Source organism: Staurois parvus, unplaced genomic scaffold (genome assembly GCF_062004578.1).
Source record: "Staurois parvus isolate SC_StPar_1 unplaced genomic scaffold, SC_StPar_1.0 ptg001200l, whole genome shotgun sequence".
NCBI lineage: Eukaryota > Metazoa > Chordata > Amphibia > Anura > Ranidae > Staurois > Staurois parvus.
In genome coordinates this window covers 1,373,564-1,393,543 of record NW_028318996.1, presented here as the reverse complement: position 1 = coordinate 1,393,543, position 19,980 = coordinate 1,373,564, and the positions used below count along the sequence as shown (strand labels likewise).

The 19,980-nt window shown below is 43.6% G+C and overlaps 1 protein-coding gene across 2 annotated transcripts; it reads left to right on the top strand.

Moving 5' to 3' along the window:
* The first annotated feature begins 511 nt into the window (after positions 1–511).
* Positions 512–6,347, top strand: LOC149438257 (uncharacterized). 2 transcript variants are annotated; one of them, XM_089660062.1, is made up of 3 exons: positions 898–1,071; positions 1,712–1,842; positions 4,653–6,347. In XM_089660062.1, exons 1-3 carry the CDS (start codon positions 1,059–1,061, stop codon positions 4,983–4,985), a joined length of 477 nt encoding a protein of 158 aa, XP_089516188.1. In that variant the 5' UTR covers positions 898–1,058; the 3' UTR covers positions 4,986–6,347. The 2 variants fall into 2 exon arrangements, 1 of the variants encoding a protein (XP_089516188.1); XR_016307934.1 differs by lacking the exon at positions 1,712–1,842 and having other exon boundaries at positions 512–1,071.
* Positions 6,348–19,980: the final 13,633 nt, after the last annotated feature.

Sequence of the window (19,980 nt, the reverse complement as noted above, 5' to 3'; positions counted from 1 at the left end):
CGCGGCTGGGGTCCTGGAAGTCTCCAGCGGCCGGCCCAAAATCGAGGCCGCGGCTTCAGCCGCGATCTCCGGCGGGTAGGCCACAAACTGCGGTGCAGCCCGCCGGGAGCTGGAGGCACGGGCGGCCGGCGTTTTTTTGCCCATCAGGGCACCGGAGAGACAGGGGGCCAGAAAGGAAACAGGGGGACCCCCCTGAGGAGCGAAAAGCGTCCGATGTGTCCGGCGGCCGAGGAGTTAATTTAGGAAGCAGCCATCCTGGTTGCTGCTCACGAGCGCCCCCGTGACAGTCTTTTAAAAGATCACGGTAGCAATGGTGACTTTGGTGGTAGATATAGGTGTAGATTGCACTAACCAGATAGCGCTTATTAATGCGCATAAGATTGATGATACATGGGTCATCTATAGTTGAACATCTAGGATTCGGATCATCCAATGGGCAGCACCAGGAATTGCAGCGTATCAGCCATGTTTCCAGACACTTGAGATGCGGTCAAAATCCACTAGAGGGAGCCAACGATCAGGGTGTCTTCAGAGGTCTTTAGCCCAGCGTCAAGGTGTATGTAGTGCAAACAAAATCCACCAGAGGGAGCCAGCAGTTAAGATGTCATCCAAACGGTCTCCTTTTAAAGGCAGGACTTTCACATGCCTTTTGGCATCTAGCCAACTGAAGAGTCCATGTGGTAGGGTCACTGAGAGCAACTTCCTGACATGTTCTGAGCTATAGCACGATCTCAAAGGAAGCTGGCTGCTCTCAGTGACGGCTCTTATATACTGTGGGCGGCACATGTGCATTAGATAGCCGTGACGTCAGCGCCGTCAGTTCGCACATGCACAGATCGCTCGCACGGCAGCCATTTTCTCGAAGTCCACTGTTTACATAGACTTCTATTGGAGACATTGCAGATCATAGAGAGAACATAAGAAACTACCTCTCTATTAAATGTCCATAGGATTCCTTTTCTTATAGAGCAAATTAATGGTAAATTAGCAAGATTCACCTGAGGAAAAGACCAGGAACTATATATGACTGATCTCATGATTCTTTATGTTATTGAACCATGTTTATAGAAGGTTGGTAATATTAATCCATATGGATAGAGTTGTGCAATATGGCAGTAGAACTACAAGTGCCACTGAAGGGAAATGTATGTCTTTTAGGTCTGTCATTTTGTTTTCCCCACTCCATTTTATATTTTGTACTAACATGTTGGTTAATTGTTTTGTATTATACCCAGAATGAGTTAATGAAAATATGCTGTGTTAGGTTAGCCTTGGTAGAGGAGATAGTATCCAATTATTTCTTTATACTAACAGCACCTGTTTCTGTTATGATATAATTAAAAGTCAAATACTTCTGTCCCATGGGAAAATAATTGTTGGATACTTGTAACTGATTTCAAGGCCTGAGAAAGTCATGTTCACAGCCTTGACAAGTATCTAGCGAGATTCTATTGTATGTAGTAGATAAGTGTTTTAAAACAATGTAGAAACTTTCTTTATTGTTGGGAAAATGAAACCCCGCTTCTCATCACTTTTCAGAATTGACGTCAATGTTGTATTTTTGTATTCAGCCAATCAATTACTGACAACTCAGCTTTTTGATACTCTGTGCCCCCACCTTTCTTTTTTCTGTTATATTAATTTTCTTCCTGCTAATAAACTTGAGAGATTAATTTCACCTATCACTGTGTGTATGTCTTTCTCTTCTGAGGTGAAGTCAATCTTCCCGACGCGTCGGTACCTGAAACAGGACTAAAAAGACTAAATAGCCAGGGGCTAGTGACAACCTTTCAATTGGAGGTCCCACCGAGATCGGGAGGTCAACCCGTTTGCGGTCACCCGGTAAGATAAACAAAATCTATCTGTCTGTCCGGCTGTCCGTGGGCTCTGACTTAACTCTCGATCTCTGAACTGTGACAGGAGTATTCCGGGAATACTTCATTGAGTCTCCGGGAGACTCAGATAAGGAAAGGTGATTTATGTAGACGGGGTCTACATTTGAAATACCTAGACAGGGTCTAGGTTAATTACAGAGTCTTAACTAGTCTGTTGAGGGTAACCAACTTTCTTTTCTTTGCTTCTACTATCTAATGCATATAGTATAAGATAATTTGTTTATGCAAATAAGTGAACCCGGTTGGTAAGTGAACGGGTCAAAGTTATTGAAATAGAGTCAGTATTTAAGTTCTTATTGTCTATCTTTTGTTGAGAGTGATAAGTGTTTATGTGTTACTAGACCCGCTCCGTACTGTCAGCTCCGTACTGTCAGAATATATCTTTCCTTCTCCAAAGAGGACGTGAATTTTTTATTGCAGCACAGCAGCAAATCCAACCCACAGCTCCATCCACCGTCCCAGTCCAGGACGCGGTGGAAGACCAATCTGAACCCCCACCCAAGGAATTCCTGATTCCACACAGAATGAGGAAACCTTTTTTGCTGAAGGATTAAAAGAGATATCAGGGTCCCTATTAGTAGACTTGGCAAATAAAACAGGAATAGGTAAAATTTTCAGTCCTGGAAGGGCAGGTAGAACCAGACACAGACCAAGCAATATCCATTTCTCACTGTAGGAGACACGTTATTAATTAAATGTTTGGAAACAGAGGACATTGACTCTGTTACAAAACATTGTTCTGTTGGTGTTTGACATTCCGTCTTTTTTACAGCCATACCGTCTGATGCTGAATGTTTTTCAGTAGTTGATTTAGCAAATGCATTTTTTAGCATCCTTGTTGATGCAGAGACACATCCCATTTTTGTTTTCTGTTTAATGCCTTAAGGTTTTTTGTAGATTTTTCTGTAGTCTACTCAACTGTTCTCCAGGCCACTCTGAGGGGGTGGACACCGGACTATGGGTCAGTCCTGCTGCAGTACACGGATGTTATCTGTCTCTGCAGTCTCACTAAGGGGGCCGGCCTGAGGGATGGGGAGAGTTTGTTGAAATGTTGAAAAAACAACAATGGTATAAAACAAGTGTTGAATATCTGGGTTTTGTGTTTACAAAAGGAGGAAAGGAAAGTCAGTCCAAAGAGAGCTGTGGCTCTCCTGAAACTTGCCCGCCCACAAAAAAAGAAAGACATGTTCTCCTTTCTTGGAGCCATTGGTTACTGCCGCCAGTGGACACCTGACTGTTCCTATTATGATAAGTCACAACCCAGAGAAAATGTCAGAAATTGTTAAGTGGTCAGATGACATGGTTGATGCATATGTGTATTTGAAAAATGCAATGGTAACTGCCCCAAGCCTTAGCCTTCCTGATTATGTAAAAATGTTTCATGGGTATGCAAGGGACAATTGTAAGACCATGGCTGGTGTACTCGCCCAAGAGCACGGAGGCAGACTTCGCCCTGTAGTTTTTTTTTTTTTCTCAAAAATGGTGCCAGTTCAGGTCCAAGGCATGCCTGCGTGTCTCTAAGTGTTGGCATTTTACGTTATGGCTGTGGAGATGTCTATGTTATTCACCTTAGGACACCCTATGATATTGCACACTACACATAATGTAGCTATTTTACTAAGAAATATACACATTCAGTACATGTTCTCCCAATGATTCAGCGGATATGAGGTTATCTTGATGAGCAACCCCATGTTGCATATCAAGTATAACAATTCAGGTCTAGCAATGATCCTAAACGCACTGTTGGGTCTCAAATTGTCAAACGATCTGAAACCCGAGGCTCATGACTGCCAAAAATCCATTGAGGCTAATATTTCACCCAGACTAGATTTATCAAAGATTCCAATCCCAAATGCTGATGTTGTTTTCATAGATGGCTCCTGCACTAGGCCAAATGACAAATCCCTTTTCAATCAGCCCAGGCTGCTGAATTGATTGTTTTCACTAGAGTATGTGAACTGTACAAAGATCAGTCTGTCACTATTTACACGGATTCTAATATGCCTATGGAACAGTATATGACCATGGTGTATTATGGTCTCTCAGAGGCTACATAGGAGCTTATGGGAAAAGGATTGCCCATTCCCAACTAGTAGCCAATTTGTTCAAGGCTCTCACACTTCCCAAGGAACTTGCTGTCATACACTGCAGAGCACATACCAAAGGGGACGATGATATAACAAAAGGTAATGCTCTAGCAGATTATGAAGCAAAAAAGGTAGCTCAATAACAATTTGTTTTACTGCAGATGCCCACTTTATGTCCCAGATGATTCCCAATTGATCACAACTTTGTAGCAGTTTCCACAAAGGAGCTCAAAGACTGGTGCTACCCTATTTTACAGAAGAATCCAAAGATTGGATTAATCTGCAAAGAGGGGAAACCATGCATCCCACAGTGTAGCGCCCCGATATACATTGCACAATACCATAGGATAGGACATATAGGATGGAAAGGCAACCCTAAAACAACTCCAAAAAGATTTTTATATCACAGAAGTGGTGGAGTTAGTACAAGATTATGTGAAAATATGCATCACATGTATCAGGAACAACCCAAATAAAGCCATGCATCAACACCTGCCTTACCCCACAACACCTTTTACACATTTTCAAATTGACTTTACACACATACCCCAACCAAAGGGAGGACAACAACCAGCTTGTGTGGTCACAGATGTGTTTTCCCAATGGCCAGAAATGTACCCCACAAAAAGAGAACGATATTATCCGCAAGTTTCCGTTTTTTTTACAGGAAAATACCCACCCGTTCCAGGCCAGAGATCGTATTGTGGTGAAACAGCTGACGAGAAACAAGAAACAGCAGAATTTCGTCTATGGACCAGAAACTATGGTCGTAGCAGTAACTAGAACAGCAGTCCTCACTGAACATAGTTCCATCTGGATCCATGCTTCCAGAGCGAAGCTGGTCGAGAAAGGCCCAGGACCAGACCCAAGGAAAACAGGAAAGGAGGTACTAACGAGGGCAGAAAGCCCTGACCTTGAACAGGACAATCAAGGAAAAGGGGTATTAACGGGGGTAGAAAACCCTGACCCTGAAGAAGATGAACTGCTTCCCCAATTTTAGGCCATGGTTCTGCCACTTTCTCCTGATTATACTGATTTTGTTGGCACCTAGCCATGGTGAAGTGGTGATAATACAGGACTCAGGCCACACCATATTGTGGTATAATTCATCAAATACTGAGGTTGCCACCTTTATTATTGATTACTGCCAAATTGTACAATGTCCCCATAACTCCCACTTACTCTGGTTGTATAATATGTATCATACTGCACATGCTGTTAGCCATGTATATATAGATGCCATAAGGGTACCAATAGGGGTTCCAGACGAATTGAAGGCCAAAAGACCAAGCAGCAACTGGATTTGAGTCTATATTTTTCATTGTTACCGTAAACAAGAACATTGATGGATAAATTATATTTATTACAATCAACAAAGATTTGTTAATTATACTAGGGATGCCCTAAAGGGAACTACTGAACAATTAGAAGCCACTTCACAGATGACATTCCAGAACAGGATAGCCCTAGATATGAATCTAGCTGAGAAGAGTGGTACATGCAAAATATATAGACATGGTAGACATTTGTTGCATTTACATTCTAGACAACACAGGCCCAAATGGCAAAGTCACATTAGTCATAAAGAAACTTGAAGACTTGTCTATAGAGTTTAAGAAGAACTCCGGCTTAGGCAACCTTTGGGATCAGTATTTTGGATGGTTCACTAGCTGGAAACAGACACTAGAGCAGCTTGCTATTGTTATCCTGATTATAATGATTACCATAGGTTTTGTGGTTTGCTACATCTTCCCGTGTATTAAGAAGCTTATGAACAAAGGAATAGGTATGAGTATGTATGCAGAAGAGATCTAAGAACAAACTGCCCCACTGAACCCAAAAACTTAAAGAGTACCACAGTTATCTAGCCAAATATAGAAAGAAGCAGAAAAAGAACTATGTTGTATAAGGGAGAATAAAAATCATATATGTAAATAATGATTTTAAGAGGGGATTGAAGGGAAATGTATGTGTTTTAGGTCTGTCATTTTGTTTTCCCCACTCCATTTTATATTTTGTACTAACATGTTGGTTAATTGTTTTGTATTATACCCAGAATGAGTTAATGAAAATATGCTGTGTTAGGTTAGCCTTGGTAGAGGAGATAGTATCCAATTATTTCTTTATACTAACAGCACCTGTTTCTGTTATGATATAATTAAAAGTCAAATACTTCTGTCCCATGGGAAAATAATTGTTGGATACTTGTAAATGATTTCAAGACCTGAGAAAGTCATGTTCATAGCCTTGACAAGTATCTAGCGAGATTCTATTGTATGTAGTAGATAAGTGTTTTAAAACAATGTAGAAACTTTCTTTATTGTTGGGAAAATGAAACCCCGCTTCTCATCACTTTTCAGAATTGACGTCAATGTTGTATTTTTGTATTCAGCCAATCAATTACTGACAACTCAGCTTCCCGCAGTATGTAAGAGCTGTCACTGAGAGCGGCCAGCTTCCTTTGAGAACGTACTATAGCTCAGAACATGTCAGGAAGTTGCTCTCAGTGACCCTACCACATTGCTGGCTCCCTCTGGTGGATTTCGTTTGCACTACATACACCTTGATGCTGGGCTAAAGACCTCTGATGACACCCTGATCGTTGGCTCCCTAGATGACCCATGTATCATCAATCTTATGCGCATTAATAAACGCTATCTGGTTAGTGCAATCTACACCTATATCTACCACCAAAGTCACCATTGCTACCCTGATCTTTTAAAAGACTCTCACATTCATACCACATATCTGCACTGTTTCGGAATGTTGTTTAATCAATTAATTTCTTCCGATATTTAGAGACGCTATATACATCCGTACATTATTACAATACTCCTTCAGCGTCACCTACAATGGTGCCACCTCCCCCTCCCTCCCCCGCTCTGTTGGGGTCCCCCAAGGCTCTGTCCTTAGACCCCTTCTCTTCTCCATCTACACCTCCTCCTTGGGCACACTCATACACTCCCACGGCTTTAATTACCACCTCTATGCTGACGACACCCAAATTTACCTCTCCACCCCTCTCCTCACCCCCACTATCTCCGCCCGCATCACTCACCTCCTAAACGACATCTCAGACTGGATGTCGCTCCATTTCCTCAAGCTTAACCTCTCCAAAACCGAACTCCTCATCTTTCCCCCCCATCCTATCCATCACCACCACCAACACCACTATCATTCCCGCCCCGCAAGCCAAAGTCCTTGGCGTCATTCTTGACTCGAACCTCTCCTTCCTACCTCATGTCAAATCACTTACAAACACCTGCAGGCTCCACCTCCGCAACATTGCCAAGATACGTACCTTCCTCACCCCAGACACCACCAAACTTCTAGTACACTCCCTCATCATCTCACGCCTTGACTACTGCAACTCTCTTCTCACCGGCCTACCCAAGTGCAGGCTCTCCCCGCTCCAGACCATCCTGAACTCAGCGGCTAGACTCATCCACCTCACCACCCGCTCCACCTCTGCCACCCCCCTCTACCTCTCCCTCCACTGGCTCCCGATCGCCCAACGCATCAAATTCAAACTTCTAACCCTGACCTATAAAGCTGTTCACAACACTGCCCCTGACTACCTCTCCAACCTGATCCCCAAGTACCGCCCTACCCATACCCTCCTCTCCTCACAGGACCTCCTCCTATCCTGCTCCCTGGTCTCCTCCTCCCATGCACGACTGCAAGACTTCTCCAGGTCCTCCCCTATCCTCTGGAACTCACTGCCCCAATCCATCCGACTGTCGCCTTTCCTCCCCACATTCAAGCGTTCCCTCAAAACCCATCTCTTCAGGGAAGCCTACCCCACCCTCACCTAACGGCCATTCTCCCTCATTCCTCCCGCCACTTCATTCCCCTCAGCCACTTCCTATTGTACCATTACCCCCTCCCTCCTAGATTGTAAGCTCGAAAGAGTAGGGCCCTGTTACCCCTCGTACGCTGTCTGTTTTTGTTGTACTGTGCCATGTATTGTCCCCCCTATTGTACAGCGCTGAGCAAACCCTTTGGCGCTATATAAAGTCGATGTAATAATAATAATAATAATTATACGGTTATTTGACATATACAGTCAGGTCCATAAATATTGGGACATCGACACAATTCTAACATTTTTGGCTCTATACACCACCACAATGGATTTGAAATAAAACGAACAAGATGTGCTTTAACTGCAGACTGTCAGCTTTAATTTCAGGGTATTTACCTCCAAATCAGGTGAACGGTGTAGGAATTACAACAGTTTGCATATGTGCCTCCTACTTGTTAAGGAACCAAAAGTAATGGGACAAAATAATAATCATAAATCAAACTTTCACTTTTTAATACTTGGTTGCAAATCCATTGCAGTCAATTACAGCCTGAAGTCTGGAACGCATAGACATCACCAGACGCTGGGTTTCATCCCTGGTGATGCTCCGCCAGGCCTCTACTGCAACTGTCTTCAGTTCCTGCTTGTTCTTGGGGCATTTTCCCTTCAGTTTTGTCTTCAGCAAGTAAAATGCACGCTCAATCGGATTCAGGTCAGGTGATTGACTTGGCCATTGCATACCATTCCACTTCTTTCCCTTAAAAAACTCTTTGGTTGCTTTTGCAGTATGCTTTGGGTCATTGTCCATCTGCACTGTGAAGCGGCGTCCAATGAGTTCTGAAGCATTTGGCTGAATATGAGCAGATAATATTGCCCGAAACACATCAGAATTCATCCTGCTGCTTTTGTCAGCAGTCACATCATCAATAAATACAAGAGAACCAGCTCCATTGGCAGCCATACATACCCACGCCATGACATTACCACCACCATGCTTCACTGATGAGGTGGTATGCTTAGGATCATGAGCAGTTCCTTTCCTTCTCCATACTCTTCTCTTCCCATCACTCTGGTACAAGTTGATCTTGGTCTCATCTGTCCATAGGATGTTGTTCCAGAACTGTGAAGGCTTTTTAGATGTCGTTTGGCAATCTCTAATCTGGCCTTCCTGTTTTTGAGGCTCACCAATGGTTTATATCTTGTGGTGAACCCTCTGTATTCACTCTGGTTAAGTCTTCTCTTGATTGTTGACTTTGGCACACATACACCTACCTCCTGGAGAGTGTTCTTGATCTGGCCAACTGTTGTGAAGGGTGTTTTCTTCACCAGGGAAAGAATTCTTCAGTCATCCACCACAGTTGTTTTCCGTGGTCTCCGATTCTTTTGGTGTTTCTGAGCTCACCGGTGTGCTCCTTCTTTTTAAGAATGTTCCAAACAGTTGTTTTGGCCACGCCTAATGTTTTTGCTATCTCTCTGATGGGTTTGTTTTGTTTTTTCATCCTAATGATGGCTTGCTTCACTGATAGTGACAGCTCTTTGGATCTCATCTTGAGAGTTGACAGCAACAGATTCCAAATGCAAATAGCACACTTGAAATGAACTCTGGACCTTTTATCTGCTCATTGTAATTGGGATAATGAGGGAATAACACACACCTGGCCATGGAACAGCTGAGAAGCCAATTGTCCCATTACTTTTGGCCCCCTAACAAGTGGGAGGCACATATGCAAACTGTTGTAATTCCTACACCGTTCACCTGATTTGGATGTAAATACCCTCAAATTAAAGCCGACAGTCTGCAGTTAAAGCACATCTTGTTCGTTTCATTTCAAATCCATTGTGGTGGTGTATAGAGCCAAAAATGTTAGAATTGTGTCGATGTCCCAATATTTATGGACCCGACTGTATTTTATTAGTAATAATTTATAATAATTACTATCCATCTCAGCGCTGCATGTTGTTTTATGTATCCTCATGATTGCTTTGTAAATATGTTTATGATTATATTATTATTATAGGTACTTACTTCTCCCCATACTATCTGTCAGAGGGGGGTGGGGCGGCAGGCGCGGCTGCAGCTATGGGAACAAAAACAGGTGGAACATGTAACATGGTCCCAAAGGTGAACTTATCCTTTAAGTTAAAAAAAAGTAATGGAGATTTGCTGTCTTACGGGGAACATCTCAAGATCTTATTTGTACCTGTGCATTACCCTGAAAAATCTGCCTTAGTCTTGCCAGGATTTAGGGTGTGTTAACAGGCTTTCGCATCAGTATGAGATGCTCTTGAGATCATTCAGAATTCATTGACAAGCAGCATGTGAGCTGCAGCTGGACTTCTTCAAGCAGGTTATAACCCTTACAGACTTGCATGAATGCGTGTTAACATCTCCGACCTTAGAGATTTAGGAATGTCGACTCTTGGCCCATGCCATCCTGAATGCCTATTTCATCTCTGAGAGTCCAATACACTCTCACAAGCCACTTCAGCCTTTGAATCTGGACAGCCATTCAGAACAACAAACTTTCCTTAATTTCTGTGTGCTGTTTTATCTGAAGCAAACCTTGGTCTGTGATGTGAAGATAGTCTGAATGATTGATCTGTGGCAAATCATCCGGGTCCTGTTGAACACTGCAAAGTGGTGTGCACATTTAGGTGTACCACCTGCTGCTATAGCTTTGCTAAGAGTGTCATTAATGTACATTTCAGGTCCAGGTTTTTAGACAACATTTAGACAAACATTTTTTAATGTGAGCAACATGCTCTGTAAGCATTTGGGTGCACACAAAAGTGGAATAGTTACATAGTTAGTCTAGCTTAAAAAAGACAAAAGTCCATCCAGTTCAACCATTAAAAAAAAAAAAGTTATAATCCTATACCCACAGTTGATCCAGAGGAAGGCAAAACAAACCCAGCAAAGCATGATCCAATTTGCTCCTGCAGGGAAAAACATTCCTTCATGATGCCCCCCAGAGGCAATCGGATATTCCCTGGATCAACTTTACATATAAATGTTAGTATCCAGTTCAGGGGGGACAACTCACGGGGCCCCCGGGCAATTGGGGATCATGAAGCCCCTGTGTCCTTGCCCAAACTCAAAAAAGCCTATGAAAAAGGTACCAGGGGCATCTCATGGGGCCCCCTACTGACCCCGGGCCGGAGTTTCCAAATGGTCAGTCCGCCCCTGATCCAGTTATATTCTGTGTATCCAAGAAAGAATCCAGGCCTTTTTTAAAGCAATCCTCTGAGCTGGCCAGAACCAACCCTTGAGGGAGCTTATTCCACATTTTCACAGCTCTTACTGTGAAGAAACCTTTCCATGTTTGGAGATAAAATCTCTTTTCCTCCAGATGTAAAGAGTGCCCCCTTGTCCTCGGTGATGAGCTCCGGGTGAATAACTCTACACCGAGTTCATTATATGAACCACTGATGTATTTATACATGCTGATCATATCCCCCCTTAATCTCCTCTTCTCAAGAGAGAATAAATTTAGTTCTTGAAAAAAGATATCAGAGACTTATGATTTTGTCATGACCATAGAGATAGTGATGAAAGTGCTGGCAGGCAAACACAATACTCAGATATTCCTTTTCGATTTGTGCATGGTTTTGCTTAGTAGGGGTCAGTGCCCTTGAAGCATATGAGATAGGCTGGCCAGCATGCAATACGCAACACCTGAGTCCACTCTTGCTTGCATCACTTGAATAGCTACAGGTTTTGTAACATCATAGTACTTTAGGACAGGTGTATCTGTGACCAAACATTTGATTTCCAGTACAGCATTATCGTGCTTAGGAAGCCAATGCCAAACTGCATCCTTGTACAGAAGCCTTCTCAACGGCTCACAAACTTCTGAGACACACGGTAGGATTTTTGCTAAAGAGGTAACAAACCCATGAAGTGCGGCAGATATTTCACATTAGACGACTGTGGAATATCCAGTATAGCCCTGATTGTCTCTGGGTCAGCCTTCAAACCCTCCAAAGATAGTATGGGGTTTATTTACTAAAGCTGGAGAGTCCAAAATCAGACTCCCTTCTGCATAGAAACCAATCAGCTTCTAACCTCAGCTTGTTCAATGAAGCTTTGGCAATGAAACCTGGAAGCTGATTGGTTTCTATGCAGAAGGGAGTCTGATTTTGGACTCTCCAGCTTTAGTAAATAAACCCCTATATGTCTATGGAAGCAGACTTCTTCGAACTTGACTTGCAGTTTTATCATACCAAATCTTTGTTTCACCTGCCTACAATGATTTATCAATTCCAGCAGTTTGCTATCATGATCTTGCTCTGCTTCTCCATCCACAACCCCACAGCAGACCACAAGTATGTCATCATGAATTGGTTCAATACCATCGAGTCCAGCCAATAGTTCATGTTGTTTACGCTGATAAACCTCTGGTGCAACTGGCAGCTAGAGCCACCTCTTCCTGCCCCAGGAAGTCCAGAAAGTTGTCATGTAGCTACTTGCAGTATCCAACTTACATTGTAAAAATGCATCCCGGGCATCAACAAGTGTGAACAGTTGCTTTGGCAGCTTATACAAAACATCCTTGAGGGTTGGCATAATGTAATGAGATTGCCTCAGTGCCTGATTCCAAAGTTTGGGATCATTGCATATCCAAAGCTTATCAGGCTTCTTCACAATCACCATGTTACTTATCCAATCAGTTGTTCCAGTTGCTGGTGCTAAATGTCCATCAGGCTCATACTGGTCAAGATGTGCCTTGACTGCCTGTTTTAAGGCCACTGTGTATGTTGCACATTGGACTGGAGGAACACCCACGTCAAGGTGGAAATAAACCAATGAACCAGCAAACACAAATGCTCCTGCGCTTGGGGATGGACTCGATGCAGGCTGCAACCACATTAAGAATGTCCTGGAACATGCACACCTTGCTGCCCTGTCAAGGTCCTACCTTTTCCCAGAGGTTATGTTACTGCATGTGCCGGCATCCATCTTGGATTTCTGCAGAGCATGGTGGGAATCTTTTATGCCTTCAGGTCTCTGAGGTCCATCCCCCAGAGGGGTGTGGCTGATTACATATAAGCCTGTGTTCCGCACTTGTGTCTTGTGTCTTTGTGTTGCTATTACTCTGTTCTGACTCTCATGACTCTCCTGTAATCTGACCCGGCTTGTGACTCGACCATTCTTTGTCTTCTCCTTTGATCTGACCCTCCGTTGCTGAACCCGGCTCGTGACCTGTGATTCTCGTCTGCTGTCCTGTACCATTTTTGTCCCGTTGTTGTCGACCCGGCCTGCCCGACTACTCTACTGTCTTTTCCACCAGCTACACGACATTGGCGGCGGCATTGGCGACAACTGGGGTGTCTCGGGCGCCGCGACCTGGTCCCTGGCTGCGTCAAGTCCATCCCCACCATCAGGGGCCCTGGTGAAGGGCAGCCTGGGACTTACAGATATAAAAAGTGCAGCGCTATAAGTACCTCATCCGCATACATGTACTATATGCAAAATATCTCATATCATATCTACTAATATATATATATATAGTGCTGTGATTCCTCTCAATAAAAAGTGAATAAAACACACGGCAATCTTCATGCAAGTGCCCCCAGTTGGATAATAAATCCACAGTGACAGGGGTGCCCCCTCACCTTCCTGCCCAGGCCCCTCAGGACCATTTTATCTAGCTCAGTGGTCCTGAGGGGCCTGGGCAGGAAGGTGAGGGGGCACCCCTGTCACTGTGGATTTATTATCCAACTGGGAGCACTTGCATGAAGATTGCCGTAATGGGGAATGTAGACATCCAACAGGCTGACGCATTTCGAGGACTTGCCTGATTGGCTCTGAGGAAGAGGCAAGTCCTCGAAACGCATCAGCCTATTGGATGTCTACATTCCCCATTACGGACTGTCACTCAGCGCGGTGTTGACCCAGCTGTTCTTTTATGTTGTGCCTTGACTTTATTGTCGTTTGTGAGTACAACACCTATTTTATTTCTTATTAAACATTTTTTATGGTAATGCACTAGGCCTGTGCGCCCTCTCTTTGGATATAAACCACCCTTAGAACATATTCTACAGGCCCAGTAAAACCATCATTCAATTCCTGTAATAGCTGTCGTTTTGTCATGGGCCCTTTGTATTGATTGTCCATGACGTTGAGCTCTGCGGGGATGGAGAAATGAATCAGCCCAGAGGTTGAGCCAGTAACAGTGGCTTTTGGCAGGCTTCCACAATTTCAAACTCTAGCTTGTGAGTCAGTCCTTAAAGCGGAGTTCCACCTGAAAAACAAACTGTAGCTGCTGACTTTTAAAATACAGACACTTACCTGTCTCTCGGTCCAGCGGTGTCCTCACTACCTCTGGTTTCCCCGGCCGTCTTCTCTCCCTGTCGCCGGAATCTTCAGTGTGGGCACCTGGCTGTGACAGCTTGTGACTTCACAGCCCACTGTGCATGCGTGAGAAGTGCTGTGCTTTGTGAATGACCCCGTAGCCTTCTGGGACCTGTCACGTGTCTCAGAAGACTACGGGGAAGGAGGACAACGTCCGCTTCCAATCGCCTAGGCACCTGTCAAATTTGGGTACCCGCTCCCCAAAGGTGCCAATCCTTAACGGGGAGCAGGGGACAAAGGTATTAAGTCGAACTTCCCCTTTTGGGCGGAGCTTCGCTTTAAGAGTCCTAAAGATTTCATAATCTCACCTGAGTATAACTTCAGTTTGTTGTCACTTGGCACTAGACGTGCTTCAGGTGCTAATATCATTTTGTCTCTCAAGCCCATTACATCACATGTTGCTCCAGAATCGAGTTGGCAAGATTGAGGCTTATTATTTAATTTTAAAGTGACAACCTACTTCTTTCCTCTGGATAGCAGCACCGATCAATTCACTGCTGTATATCAAATTTGGGGTTTGTGACTCTCCTCATATTCAGATGTGTCCTCCATGGTGCGTAGTTTTCCTGTTGATGGTTGCTTTTTAATTAACAAGTAAAAGTTAGTAAAATGATTTGCTCTTCCACAAGATCTACAAGATTTCCCATAAACTGGGCACTGCTCTTTAATCCTTTGATACAGTCCCACAATATTTGCAAGCTGTAGGGTTGGCAGCATTTGAGTTGGATGGGTGGCCATGTTGCTGCTGTTTGCTCACGTGGTGTCGCTGCATTGCAATGTTTATGCTGTCGGTCTGTTTGTCCTATTCAAAAACTTTCAGACATCTGTCAGTGAGCTCCGCTGTACGGCATATGTCAATGGCTGTGTTCAAGGGTAAGTTGTGCTCTCCGAGAAGACGCCTGCATGTGGATTCACAAGCTATGCCAATAACAATTTTGTCCCTTATGAGCTTATCTTTTAGAGTACCATATCCACAAGTTGACGCTTTTTCTCTCAAGCATGTAACAAAGTTAGCAAGAGATTTGCCCTCTTCCTGTTTGTAGCATTCAAAGACATATCCTTCATTGACATTTTTATCAGGTTTGAAATAAGCTCCCAGCGCATCTAAAATGGTTGTAATCAGGGGCGGACTGACCATTTGGAAACTCAAGCACTGCCCGAAGGCCCGGGGTCAGTAGGGGGCCCCATGAGATGCCCCTGGTACCTTTTTCATAGGCTTTTTTGAGTTTGGGCAAGGACACAGGGGCCCCATGATCCCCTATTGCCCAGGGGCCCCATGAGTTGTCAGTCCACCCCTGGTTGTAACCTTCTCTTGCTGCTCTGCCATGAGATCAGATTGTGCCTCTACACATGCCTGCATTCACTGCCCATGACTCTTCTCAAAGTTGCTGCCTGCATGTGGGGGGTATCTCATTCAGCCATGTAGCCAGGGAATAATCCTCAATCCTCATCACTGTGGCAGCACCTAGATATTGCAGAGTTTCCCTTTAAACTTTAACATTTCTAACAGTATCTGCTTGCAAAAGCAAGGTTTTCAGCTCACTTTCCCCTCCCTTATTTCCTGTAGAATAATGTGTACCAGTCTGTAGCTGGTATTCTTATCTGTAGCTGAAGATAAATGATCTAGCAAGGCCATATTCTGCAGAGTTTAGAAAGTATTTTGAATGTACAGAAAGTGAAAGAGGAAATATATGCATTGTGACATAATTGTTTATATGTATACTCTGTGAGATGGTTTTCAAGTCACTTAGCTTTGCAGGCATGAGCCTGGCTAGGTCCCAGTTGGGGACAGCTTGTTTTCTTCAAGTTTGTGTCTGGAGTTTTACCTGGTATTTCCAAAGTTTCCAGTACATCACCATGTTTCTTGTATAGAAATGAAAAGAGGCAACAGGAAACAAAGTATAAGCAATGCAATATTACCATAAACAAATAGTCACCGTATTTGTATAACCACTTGCCCTCCTGAGGATTTACCCCTCTTCCTGACCAGGCCATTTTTTGCATTACGGCGCTGCGTTACTTTAACTGACAATTGCGCTGTTATGCAACGCTGCACCCAAAATTAAATTTACATCTTTTTTTCCCACAAATAGAACTTTCTTTTGGTGTTATTTGATCACCTGTGCGTTTTTAATTTTTTGCTCCAGATAAAAAAAAAAAAAGACCAACAATTTTGAGAAACAAAACTATATTTTTGACTTTTTGCTATTAAACATGTCCAGTAAAAAAAAATTAAAACATCAAATTTCGTCATAAATTTAGGCCAAAATGTATTCTGCTACATGTCTTTGCTAAAAAAAATCCCAATATGTATAAATTACTTGGTTTACATGAAAGTTATAGTGTTTACAAATGGCGGTATAGATACTGGAATTTTCTTTTTCAACTAGTAATGGTGGCGATCAACAAAAAAATAAAAATTTTTTGCAAAAAAAATAAAGTAGCACAAAATTAACTTTAATCTAACAAACATCCAATGGCTGCAGTCTGGAGCTCCAATTGACAGGACACATGTGACCTCCACTCCACTTTTTTTTCCTTTTATTTATTTATTTCAGTTACTTATATAGCGCCATCCATTTACGCAGCGCTTTACATATATATTGTACATTCACATCAGTCCCTAACCCTCAAGGGGTGTACAATCTAAGGTCCCTAACTCATTCATACATACACATACTAGGGCCAATTTAGACAGGATACAATTAACCTACCAGCATGTCTTTGGAGTGTGGGAGGAAACCAGAGTACCTGGAGGAAACCCATGCAGGCACAGGGAGAACATGCAAACTCCAGGCAGGTGGTGCTGTGGTTGGGATTCGAACCAACGACCCTAGTACTGCCAGGCAGAAGTGCTAACCATTTAGCCATTGTGCTGCCCTACTTTTATGAACTTTAATGTAACAAACAACCAATAGATACAACTCGGTGAAGTGGAGGTCACATGTTTCCTGTCACATCTGCATTTCCCAAGGGTAATAGTAATGCTGATATATTCAGAAAAAAAATCCCTCTTCAAAACACCACATTCCACAACAAGCATATGCGCTCACCCCTCCACAGACTTCCCCGTTATGAGGGCTGAGAAGCACCTGATATATCAGCATTAGTAAACAAAGGATTTTAATTTTATTTTCCACTAATCACTTTTGGAGGATTATAGAAACAGAAACGTAACGGCAGAAAAAGACCGAGTGGTCCATCGACTCTGCCCTTTTTTCATGCGTGTGTATGTGTGTGTTTTGTGTTTTCTTTTTTGTTGTTTTTTTTGGGGGGGAGGGGAGTTAGGTTTTTTTTTCTTTCTAGAGTATAGATCTATGCTTGTCCCAAGTATATCTGAAGCTATTTACTGCTGAATGGCTCACTACCTCTGCTGGAAGTTTATTCCAAGCATCAACTACTCTTTCAGTAAAATAATACTTTCTGCGATTAGTTTTGAACTTTCCTCCAGTTAGTTTCAGGTCATGTCTCCGTGTTCTTGATTTTGATTCCGTGTTGAAAATCCTGCCCTCCTGCACTTTTTTCACCCCCTTGATGTATTTAAAGGTTTCAGTCATGTCTCCCCTTTCCCTTCTTTCCTTCTGACTGTACATATTAAGTTCCTGAAGTCGCTCTTGATATGTTTTATCCCTCAGACCTTTCACCATTTTTATTACCCGTCTCTGGACTTGTTCTATCTTATCAATATGTTTTTGTAAGTGAGGTCTCCAGAACTGGACACAGTATTCTAAATGAGGTCTAACTAAAGATCTATATAGGGCAGCGGTGGTGAACCTATGGAACACGTGCCACAGCGGGCAGCGCCGAGCAATGGATAACAGTGCACATAGGGGCCAATGTGCATACTCGGAAAGGAGTAGCGGCACCAGGCAATGACGTCACGAGTAGCGACTTATTACCCGCGACTCGTCCAAGTATTTGCATGGCTGGTCAGTGCGCTACCAAGGATATATATATTGGACTGGCTGTGAGTTTTAATACATTTGTTTTTATCAACACGACATTTCAGCTTGTGCTGGCGGTCAGTGGAACCTTGCCCCCTTGTGCTGGTGGTCAGTGGAACCTTGCCCCCTTGTGCTGGTGGTCAGTGGAACCTTGCCTCTTTGTGCTGGAGGTCAGTGGAACTTTGCTCCCTTGTGCTGGTGATCAGTGGAACCTTGCCCCCTTGTGCTGCAGGTCAGTGGAACTTTGCCCCCTTGTGCTGCGGTAAGTGGAACTTTGCCCCCTTGTGTTGGTGATCAGTGGAACCTTGCCCCCTTGTGCTGGAGGTCAGTGGAACTTTGCCCCCTTGTGCTGCAGGTCAGTGGAACTTTGCCCCCTTTTGCTGCGGTCAGTGGAACTTTGCCCCCTTGTGTTGGTGATCAGTGGAACCTTGCCCCCTTGTGCTGGAGGTCAGTGGAACTTTGCCCCCTTATGTTGGTGGTCAGTGGAACCTTTCCTCCTTGTGCTGGAGGTCAGTGGAACTTTGCCCCCTTGTGTTGGTGATCAGTGGAACCTTGCCCCCTTGTGCTGCGGTCAGTGGTACTTTGCCCCCTTGTGCTGGCGGTCAGTGGAACCTTGCCCCCTTGTGCTGGAGGTCAGTGGATCTTTGCCTCCTTGTGTTGGTGGTCAGTGGAACTTTGCCCCCTTGTGCTGGAGGTCAGTGGAACTTTGCCCATTGTGTTGGCGGTCAGTGGAACCTTGCCCCCTTGTGCTGGAGGTCAGTGGATCTTTGCCTCCTTGTGTTGGTGGTCAGTGGAACTTTGCCCCCTTGTGCTGGTGGTCAGTGGAAGCTCTGTTTGTGTTTTTCTTTTAAGACAAAAGATGTTCATGTATGGGTTGTTTTTTCTAAACTAAAACCTCAGTATTCAGGTCTAACTGCAGTGTTGGCACTTAAATAAGTGGGCTTTGGGTTACACTTTGGGAACTCGGTCTCTGAAAGGTTCACCATCACTGATATAGGGGAATTAGGTCCTCCTTCTGGGAAATTGTGTACTGTATATGTTGTGTGTGCAATTTTTTTTCCCACGTACTAATTGAAAAGCTGAAAAGGGAATCGTTTAGGGTAGTCTCACCCATAATGCTGCACAATTTATGTTTAGATGATTTTTCACATGTATACGCTTAAATGCCCTGGGATTTGTAAGTTTTATGATAACGCATGGGGCTATGAGGTTTTTGTTTCCAGGATTAGGTAGACTATAGTTCTCTTTGTATAAAACAAAGGATATAGCTGAAAGGATCTTCAGATATATCATCCACATTATTGATCCCTTTTGGGCTGTGTATATTGACCCGTGTGTTCCGGTCTGAACGTCCAGAAAGGGGCTTATCTATTTGGGTGCCTTGGTGATGTTTTTTTGCCGGACTCTTCTCTTGCAATATATCCCAGTTTATTTGAACATCATTTGGACTTTTTGATCATTTAATATATTATTGATCAGCGCTGCATTTTGTTTTTATTCATTTTGGATTTGCCTCTGTATGCAAGCAGCTTCTATTTTATTATTTTCTATTATTATTTAATGTGTATATATCCAAGCGCAGGTTTTATATCGTTATCTTTGTGTATATATTTCCCTCTCTATATATATGGGTTTCTTTATCTCTTTTCCGTCTCTTTTCCCTCTTTCTCATCCCCCTCTCCCTCCACTACTTATTCCCATTGTACGACTTTGTAATTGCCTTTGTAGATCAGCAGGTATATACACAAGCCTTGCACGGGGTTGAGGTGGGGAGAGGAAGGGGGCATGAGACAGGTGTCGGAAAGCACCACAGACAGGTGTCGGAAAGCATCACAGACAGGTGTCGGAAAGCACCACAGACAGGTGTCGGAAAGCACACTGTCGCTCATGC